The 10,086-nt window shown below is 35.1% G+C and overlaps 1 protein-coding gene and 1 long non-coding RNA gene across 2 annotated transcripts; one reads left to right on the top strand and one right to left on the bottom strand.

Annotated features, from left to right (window-relative positions):
• Positions 1-251: 251 nt before the first annotated feature.
• LOC128194236 (uncharacterized) lies at positions 252-874 on the bottom strand. The gene is made up of 2 exons (XM_052869316.1): positions 594-874; positions 252-523 (listed from the first exon to the last, which is right to left on the bottom strand). Exons 1-2 carry the CDS (start codon positions 768-770, stop codon positions 263-265), a joined length of 438 nt encoding a protein of 145 aa, XP_052725276.1. The 5' UTR covers positions 771-874; the 3' UTR covers positions 252-262.
• Positions 875-1,665: 791 nt separating this feature from the next.
• LOC108335033 (uncharacterized) lies at positions 1,666-2,162 on the top strand. Its single transcript, XR_001832705.2, has 2 exons — positions 1,666-1,828; positions 1,979-2,162. It is a non-coding gene; the product is annotated as an uncharacterized LOC108335033 (long non-coding RNA).
• Positions 2,163-10,086: the final 7,924 nt, after the last annotated feature.

Below are 10,086 nucleotides of genomic sequence, written 5' to 3' on the forward strand. Positions count from 1 at the left end.
ATGTCAAATTTGGTCAAACAAAGTTGCTAAAATCATCACATTAACATTCCAAACTCGTTTCTGCAAAATTGACATTTAAACCCCCAAATTTTAAACACTTTTTCTGATAACTTGCAGAATTTGGTGATTTTAAACACACCTGTTAATATTTCCAAAGTATATAACACAAATGCACATAACACAACCATCAAGGCACAATTGAACTGAACTTCCACAGTTTATTGAATTTAAAACTTCCTTGTACATCCACATCACAACCTATCTAATTACAATTAACCTTCAACACAAACAGAATACAAAACATGGCAGTTAATGCCCATGACAATACAAAAAACACCAACATCATTTTGAAATTTTTTCTCTCTTCCTCTAATTTCTTCTTCAACTTGTCCTTCTTCTTCCTTAGCTCCAACACAACATTTTCAATACACACTTCAACTTCTTCACTCTTCCTTTGTAAGCTTCCTTCCATTTCGAAATCTCCTTCATCAACCCATTCAAAGAAGTTACAGCTTGAATTACTCTGCAAATGAAAATTATAAATCAGCAATGCAATATTCAACACAATAAATAAAGCTTTTATTCTCACTTACTGCCCAATTTCTACATCTATAAAATTGTCTCCCTTTGTTCTTCAATGTAGTTGCCTTCAACAACAACAATCTTTCCCCACAACCACAGTTTTTTGAAGCTAAGTGAGATGATCCACAACTTTGGGACATTCCAGAACCTATGCTCCTTGGTGTGCAACCTCCTCTGTCACCTTTCATTTCCCTTCAAAAGTGATTAACAAAGAAACTCAAGTTCGAAACCAGTACCCTTCAACAAAACCCTACATCCCCAAATCCATCCATCATTTTAAACCAAAACAAAGACAAATGTGAACTTACGTGCCCAACTCCACCAACGCCCAAGAAGGTGATATCCAAGCTTCAACCTTCTTTCCACTTTGTCTTTGCTCGAATCCTTCACACAACACTTTGCAATGAAACTAATAAACCAAACTTCACCAACGCTGGATTAACTTTGCATTTTAGCTGTTTAAACACGTGGAAAGAGACGTTGAACACGTGGAAAGAGACGTTAGACACATCAGCATATTTTTGACGGTGTTAGTTTTGGAGGACTCAAACCAAAGTTTCGAAAAGGATGAGGACTAAAGTGTACCTTACTTTGGAAGAGGGACGAAAACCAAAAATGGCCCATAGTTTAGGGACTAAAAACATATTTAACCCTAAAAATTAAAGGTAAAACGTCTTTTAAGATTGTTAGTCATCTTTTATTTGATTTTTCACGAAATAGCCACCATATTTAATTATTTTTTATTCAATAATTATGATAGTTTTTATTTTCGCTTATTTTTTTAAATAGGTATTTTTTTTGTTTCAACTGGTTCTTATTTTTTAAAAGGCATAATACCCAATTTTGTCCCCACTTTGGTTCGGAAATCTCAAGTTAGTCCCTTTATAGAAAAGTAAGTTGAATGGATCCTTACTTGTAATTAATTGACTCTAATGAGTCCCTTCCGTTAAATAGAAGGAAACAGAGTTAGTGGACTGATGATGTGGCAATTGTCTTTGATGATGTGGCAGTTGTACCTCACTAAAGTATTAGCTTTCTTGAAAGTTGTTTGTGGGTATTGACTTTTTGCAGTGCCTGGCCGTTGATATTCTCATCTCGGCCGTTTGGGCTTGGGCCGTGACCACTGTAATTTCTCGCGTCGCTCTCGGGAGGCATTACGTTATCGATGTCTTCTTTGGCGCGTGCTTCGGAGTCCTCGAAGCGTTCTTCACCTTCCGCCTTCTCGAATTCCGAGGGTTGCTTTGAGGTAAGATTAAGAACCTGGAGCTGGGATTTTCGAAAGTGATAACCTTACTCCCTGGTGAATGTGGAGTTTCATATCACTACTCACCGGTTAGATGTACTTGCCGATTATTATCATTTTTTATGATATTCTATTTATAATGTTTAATTTCAGTGATTATGTTCGATGACTGTAACCGAATTATGGAGAAAAGTTTTATACGTGGCTTCTCCAGAAGATTCAAAATTCTAGTATGAGAGTGATTGAAGGACGCTATATCTGCTATGTTTGGTTTCCCGTTCAGCTGCTTTGAATGGAAGTTTTTGTTGCCAAACTTAGTTTGGTAATATGTTTGCTTTCTCCTTCGATGCACACCTATGTTTGATTTCATGTGAACTTAACACTAAGAGTTGTTTTTAAACTAAGTTTGTAAAATGAAATTCATTCAAATTTATGTTTGAAAACTTGACATGTATATAGGAAGACTAAATGAGGCGATGCAGGGTACGCACACGCCATGAGTAGGAGATGAAATTGAAACGATTGAGTCGTGTGTATATATTGAAAGGAAGTTAAACATTAGCTACTTAGGTTGAGTGCACCGTATGCTTAGACATTAGGGTGATTGATATTAATTTGGTTTAAAGCTGTCCTTGTTTGAACCAACCCTTCTCCAAATGCTTCCCCTGTTGCAGTGCCTCCTGTTCTTGGTGGTATTTTATCACCACCACCTTCTTCATCTTCTCCAACCAATTCCTCCAACCCCCCATCATCTCTCAATTCTTCCCAGCCCCATCATCACCACAAAAGAGAATTAAAATAAATTAAAGAATGTAATAATCGAGTAAAACCTAAGCAACGTGGTTCAGAAAAAAAATGAATGAGTAAAAAGAGAGGGGAAAATGTTCGGTGGTGATGCTGGAGATGAAAGAACCCTTCTTAGAAGAGGGAAAGAAAAAAAGGGAGTGGTGGCGTCGATGGAGAAGCAAGCTCCGGCGAGGGCAGCGGTGAATCTGGGCCGCGAGCGGAGAGAGAAGAAGCGTCGCAGCCATCTGGGTCCTGGTGACGTGCGGCTGCGTGGGATCCGTCCGCGGTGGCTGAATCGAGGCGCGGCAAGGATGGATTCGGAGCAGATCTGGGGCGTACGTGAAAAGCGAGGTCCTCCCTCGCACGCGAGAAGGAGGGGCTGGAGCGGCGTCCGACGATGGCCGTCCGTGGGTGTCGGAGATGGCATCGATGCCGGTTGGAATGCGGTGGCCATTTTTGGTTGGGAGGCCAGCGAACTGTAGGGAGAAGAAAGAGACTCTGGGTCTCATCCCGTTGGAATGGCGCGGAGAGAAGAGGAGAACCTGAAGCTTTCTGAACCACGCAAGCACGCAAACAATTGCGTATTGACACCTCACCACAGACAACTGCCACATCATCAGTCCACTAACTCCGTTTCCTTCTATTTAACGGAAGGGACTCATTAGAGTCAACTAATTACAAGTAAGGATCCATTCAACTCACTTTTCTATAAAGGGACTAACTTGAGATTTCCGAACCAAAGTGGGGACAAAATTGGGTATTATGCCTTTTTAAAATTTGAAGTGATCATGTTATTTCCGTTAGTTGCGCACTTAACAAGAATGAATATGTCAGTGATTTTTTTAATTTTTTAAATATTTTACAATTGTTTTAATTTTAATTTTTATTTTTTTTAAATAAATTTTTTTGTCACGTATTATTGTATTTGTTTTAATTTGATTTTTATATTTTTAATTTGTCTATTCTTTCAATTTAGTTCTAATTTTTTTAAAAATTAAACAATTTTTTTTTTAAATTCAAACAAAATTTAATTTATATATAAATCTTTATAAATTTTTTTATACTGATATTTTTTATTAAAAAAATAAAAAAATTATGAAGTAACATATGACACATTTATTTATATACTACTAAAGAAAATAACTTACACTACAAAAAAAATGATATATAATGAAAGTTATAAAAACCCCTCACAAATCAACCTAACCTAGGATAAGTCTGATCTATTGTTTAAAAGCTAATAATTGTGAAAGTTTCAATTCTTGTTTAAGAGGTTTATATTTTTATCTTTCTCTCATATTTTTTTCAACTGCTCCCTCCTAAAATTTTACTCTCTGTACAACTTTTTCCCCAAATTTGAAAACCAAGTGTCATTTCCCCCTTTTTCTTCTTCACCAGATAATTTTTTTTTTCACTTTCAAAATACAGAAACATAACTTGAAACCCTAATCATTCGTCATCACTTTCAAATCTTCCAAAAGAAGTCTCTCAAATGCAACGTTGTTGAATGAAGCTGGCACGATAACCATAGGGCCCAAAGTAGTTAGTGCGCCAATCACACTTCCTTCTACTACCAGGTATACCGTCAAACTGGTAGTGGCTGGCGATGCAAGGAAGGATCCGGCGACAAAGAAGATCTCGAATCTACTGTGGAGCATGACGATGGTGTCAAAAGAAGTGGGTTCGCGTAAGGTTACATTGGTCATGGTTCCGATGCCGCTCATGATGCAAATGCCTCTTTGGCGGTGGCACGCAAAGGTGGAGATGATATCGATGATTTTGCATCCGTCGATGACTTTCATGCGTTTTGAGGGCATTGGCACTGTTTCGAGTGATGATGATAGGGGGTTTGGGGTTATTCTTTGATATGGGGGGTTTTCCGTGAGGTCTTCTTGAAACCCTCTTAAATCAAGCTAATGGTTTTGTGCTTGGGTATGTTTTCTCTCAATATCATTTATTTAGTTTTTAAAATTGCTTAGGTTAGGGATTTCTATGAAGTTTGGGAATAGATGTTTGCGTTCTTGTTGAATATGCAAATTTATTAGCTAATTATAATTCATTCATTATATTCTAGAGAGAATAAAACACGTGGCACTAGCAATGCCATGTCACATTATCGTTGACATGTGGCACAATATCAACTTTGATACATGATATTTGTTTAAAAAAATAAAAGAAATTAAAAAAGATATTTAAAAATTTTAAAAAATCACGAGCTGACAAGTGACACATATTTAACATGTTAGTACGGAACTAACAGCAAGAACCTAATTGTTTCAATTTTTCAAAAATAGGGACTCAATTGAGACAAAAAACAAGTAAGGGGCTTATTTAAGAAAAGTCATAAAAAATAGGGACCATCAGAATGATTAAATCTTATGTTTTTTAATTTTCTTTCTATTTAATTATTTTCATAAAAAGTATAATTGGTAAGAACCTAGCAAATAAAATATTAGAGTTAGTAGGTATTTTAAAATAATGAGACTTTAGTATTATAAAATTAAAATAATTTGATAATATAAATAAAATTTCTTAAACTCATTTCATTATCTAAAACATTCACATTCTTTTTAAAAACTCACATTCTCTCTAAAAACTCTTTTTCTTGAGTTATCTACCTTCTCTCTAAGAGTTCTAACTCTTGTTTGACGATCAGGAAGTTCTTATGAGATCACAATTGAGTGATCTCCATTTCTAACCGATTAGTTTATACTTTTAGAGCAAGTAAGTTTCGGTTAATTTTTCTCTTTCGTTCTTAGTTTGAGATCACATGAAGAGATTCTTGTCACATGTGTTATGTGAATTTTCCTCTTAATTATGCGGTAATCTGAGGTCTTAAAGACTCTTTCCGCTTCCAATTTGGTGTTTTGTAGGTGTTTCTAGAGTTCCTTGTGTTCTAAGCAAGGATTCAGTGTTTTTAGAGCTCCTTAGTTTTTGGTGTAAGGTAAGGGAAGCTAGACTTTTCTTTAGATTATGTTAGTTGTGTAAATTTTAGTATCTACATGAATTATATAAATGAATTATATGGAATTGTTATACTTGTTCTAGTACTTTTTGTGTTTAAATGATGACTTTTGATATTATGATGCTTGAATGCTTGGTATGGAGTGATTTTGATGTTTACGCTATAATGTTTGTGTGAAATGAAATTATAATGTTGTTTGGAGTTGGTTGCAACGATAAAGAATAGAGAGTTATCAAACACATTAGGTTTTAGGTCAAAAATGGAGGTTTACGAGGTGAATTATTGAAGTGTTGGTCTAAAGTGAGAATGTATAGATTATGATTGTTATTTGGGTCTTTAATAACTTGTTTAGTATGTAAGTTAAATTTTATTTGGGTCTTGAGACCTATTTCAAAACAAGAATTCGTTATCATTTTTAAATACTAATATTTTCATTGAGTTTTGTTGATAAGTGTTTTCAAGAAGTGTTCTTGGAAAATCAAAGCTTCATTGGTTGATTACCCATCAAGATTCGTTCAAGAAAGTGTGATAAAGTTGTTCTAATTTGATCTACATTAAAGGAGTGTGTCTTAGAGATCAGGTTCTTCATAGATAATCTTTATATTGTGTTCCTATGCGGGTTTGGCAGGGGTTAAGGGCTTGAGTGCTCTTGTATTGTAAGAGATTGAGGTTGTTTATCTCTTGGGTTGCTATATTGATTTTTAGTGGTGAGAGGAGTGCATTGAGAGGGATATTTCTATATTTATGTATACTCAATCAATTATAGTGGATTTCCTTTAACTCAGGTTGTTGAAGGAGGACTGGACGTAGGCTTGTGATGGCCGAACCAGTATAGACTGTCTGTGTTGATCTTTTTCTACTCTTTCTCTCTTGTTGATTCATCACTTTTTGCTTATTGATTTCAAAAAAGCAAAGAACTCAAAAATATTTTGAAAATATCATTTTAAAAGGGCTAATCCAATTCATTCCCCTTCTTGGCTTGAGATATAAGGCTTGTCTTTTCTTACAGGAAGTGCCTAAAGTCATAGAAGTAGAGTTTCAAGTTCTAATATGGCATTGAGTGCCTCTGTCATGGCGCTTGAGCGCCACTTTCCAGTGTCGCTGAAGTTGAGCGCTAGGATACTGGGCCTGAGCGCCAGGTTTCTAGTGGTTGTAGCGTTGAGCACTAGTTTATAGAGATGAGCACTACTTCTGTAAGTATGAGTTTAAAATGGTTTTTGTGTTGTTTAGTGGTTTTTCTTAGATCGCTTCTTGTATATTGATGTATTTGGAATGGTTTCATGTGATTTCTTACCACGTTTTTGTGTAATATTTGTGTATGATTATGTGGATTGTACGATTATGTTTACATGAGGCTATGTATATGATTAAGTATGGTGAAAACATATGGGTAACATGTATAATGATATTCAGATAATATGGGAATTGTGAATTTAAATATGATGTGAGAAAGGAATCCCAAGGAGAAATATCTTAAGTTGGTTATGTTGTGTAATGTATTGAAGTAGGGGCTCTTGGATTGGAGAATGATCATGATACTCTCAATAACCCCATCTCAAGTAGAGATTGTCAGGATACGACAAGCTTGCTACGAGACAAGCTCGTCTAATAAAAACCTTGGTTTTGAAGTTTAACTAAATAACATGAAACGAAGAAGTCTATGCGTAGGGAAAACTAACGAAGAAGTCTCTATGTATGGAAAGTTATCTCTAAGCTAGAAAAACACCTAGCAAACCATCAAGTTCATAAACACTTAGGCTAAGGATAGAAAACCCTAAGCTAATCAACTTTAAGATAGAAAACAAACATCAAACTCACTAGAATAGAAAGCCCCAAGTTAGAAAACCAACCTCAAGGTAGAAAATAAACACCAAACACTAGAAAGAAAAACCCCAAGACCAACTCTAGGATAGAATACATACATCAAATACTAAGGCAGAACATCCTAGACTAGTAAATCAACCTTGAGTTAGAAAAACACAAGAAGATACCAGACTAGAAAAATCGTAAACTAGAAAAGGCAAATGAAAATCTCATCCTCATAAAATAAAGAACAAGAGATAAATGTTTAAAATGCTAAGAGAATAACTCTAAAGAAAGACATGAATGATCGACTAAGAAAGAATCAAATTCACAGTAAAATCAAACTAGGCTAAAAAACTTAGGGGAAAAGATAAACAAAGATAACTCAAGACTCTAATAGGAAAACAACATAAGATTTAGAATCTGAATGGAGAAAACCTACGTAAAACTTAGAACAAGAAGCTTAGGAAAATACTTAGGTTCTTAGGGAATAGGAAAACATCTCGTTCAAAACACCCAAACGCATGGCTAAACGCTATTGTTCCTAAGAAGTTAAACGTTGTTTGTCTAAATATTAAAATAAAGGTATAAATATTAAAATATAAAAGAAAGCTCAAACAAGTTAAACGTTGTTTGTCTAAGAAGAGACAAAAACAAAAGAAGCGTTTACTTGACTAAAGGATACCATGAGCTTAAACAGTACCTCGTCTAACGATGAAGTATCTATACTACGCTTTGTATCTTTAGAAAATAGCTGGATTGTAAAAAGCTACCTAACGGTAGGAAACCAACGAACACTTTGTTGTTTGAGCAAGCATTAAATGACATTTAATGTCAACTTTCAAAAACAACAAAAATGATATCCGATGAACTAATCGTACACCAAAACTCAATCAGATTAGTAGCACGTAATAGGAAAGACATTTACGAAATGTTCTTCCTCTAGAAAACCGTCACATAATACCTATGTCAAAACAAATCATGAAATCAATAAGTAAAACACCAACCAAGAAAGTGTCTTAAAAACTAAACAATACCAATTAATCTCGTAGACACAAAAACGTCAGAAAATGTAATAAGCTGAACAAATAATTAAAACAACTAAAACGATAAAAGTGAAAAGAAATAAACACACTTGCTATACACATCTTTATCTTATGTGGGATAATTGCTACAAACGTTCATCTTATAAGCACCAAAATGAACGTTGTGAAAAAGACAAAAAGGAGTGATGATCAACTAATCAAAAGTTGTGCCAAAAAGATAAGACAAGACAACTTTTGATAAAAAAATCTGAAAAGCAAGTTTGCTTTGACAAAGGACACCATCCTATGAATGCACCCACACAAATAGCCAGAAGACAACAAATCTTAAGACAAGCTTCATCAAAATGGTCATATTATCAAATCTCAAGACAAGCATCGTCTTAATGGCTATATTAACAAGGTGTATAAATAAAAGACTAGAAGAAAGAAGAAGATGATGATGAAGAGGAGAGAAAATGTGAAGATATAAAGATATCTCATCATCCATTGAGTAAGGAAATCTCTTTGAGCTATTAATGTTAAATTCCTCCTATCAAGAAAAGGAAAAAGAGAACAGTTCAAGAAAATAATATCACTCTCAAGCTTCATCAGAATATTCACTTGAAGAAAGAAAACAGAGTGAATATATCTCTTAAGCTTCATTGTAGTATTTACTTGTGCTTGTAACAAGAGAGGAAGAGAGAAAGAGCGAAGTAAAGCATCCCTTTAGTACTTCATTGTATTAAATACTTATTTATGTAAGGTGAGAAAAAGAGAGATGAGAGAAACACCTACGAGTATTGTATTGTAAACATATCCTCTCTATGAGAGTCATGGTTTGAATGACTTGTAAGCAATCTATGATTGCAATTTTGAAGAGAATCAAAACACTTACAACTTAACTCTAAGAAGTTAAGGAAATCTAGGCGAGGTCGTCTAGTGCCGGGAGTGGTGTAAATACTCAACTGATCTAGGGTAATTAAAGGTTATTTGCTGATCAGGAATACCAGAAGTGGTGAAGAATACTGCACAACCAAGAGTGGGTGAAACTCAATTAGGCGGTATCGTGGATACCAAGTTGCCTAGGGATACCAAGAGTGGTGAAGAATATTGCACAACCAAAAGTGGGTGAAACTCAACTAGGCGGTATCGTGGATACCAGGTTGCCTAAGGATACCAAGAGTGGTGCCAATACTCAAGGAAATCTCACAAAGTTGCTGAGTACTAGGAATGGTGCGAATACTCAAGGAAATCTCGACAGGGTTGTTGAGTACTAGGAGTTGTGCGAATACTCAAGAAAATCTCGGCAGGGTTGTTGAGTTCTAGGAGTGGTGCGAATACTCAACTAATCTAGGGTAACTGGAGGCTATTCGTTGATCAGGATACTAGGATTGGTGAATAATACTACACAACTATAAGTGGGGAAAACTAAACTAAACGATGTTTCTCATATGCACTGGGAGCATCTAGGGATACCCGTAGTGGTGAATAATGCTATGCAATCAGGATTGAGTTAAACTCAAATGTAATTCATTGAATATCTAATATAACCCTCTAATTTAACTTAGAGAAGTATTGGACGTAGCCTTAATAGGTGAACCAATATAAAACATCTTGTGTGTTTTAATCTGTTGATAAACAATGTAGTTTAATTAATGTTTAGTATGCTCTTTCTCTCTCTA

Source organism: Vigna angularis, chromosome 10, assembly GCF_016808095.1.
Source record: "Vigna angularis cultivar LongXiaoDou No.4 chromosome 10, ASM1680809v1, whole genome shotgun sequence".
NCBI lineage: Eukaryota > Viridiplantae > Streptophyta > Magnoliopsida > Fabales > Fabaceae > Vigna > Vigna angularis.

Bases quoted from the DNA above. Each gene is read 5' to 3' on its own strand.
- LOC128194236 (XM_052869316.1), bottom strand. From the start codon at position 770: ATGAAAGGTGACAGAGGAGGTTGCACACCAAGGAGCATAGGTTCTGGA. The intron at 524-593 runs GTAAGTGAGAAT...TTTCATTTGCAG, and splicing joins ATAGATGTAGAAATTGGGCA to AGTAATTCAAGCTGTAACTT.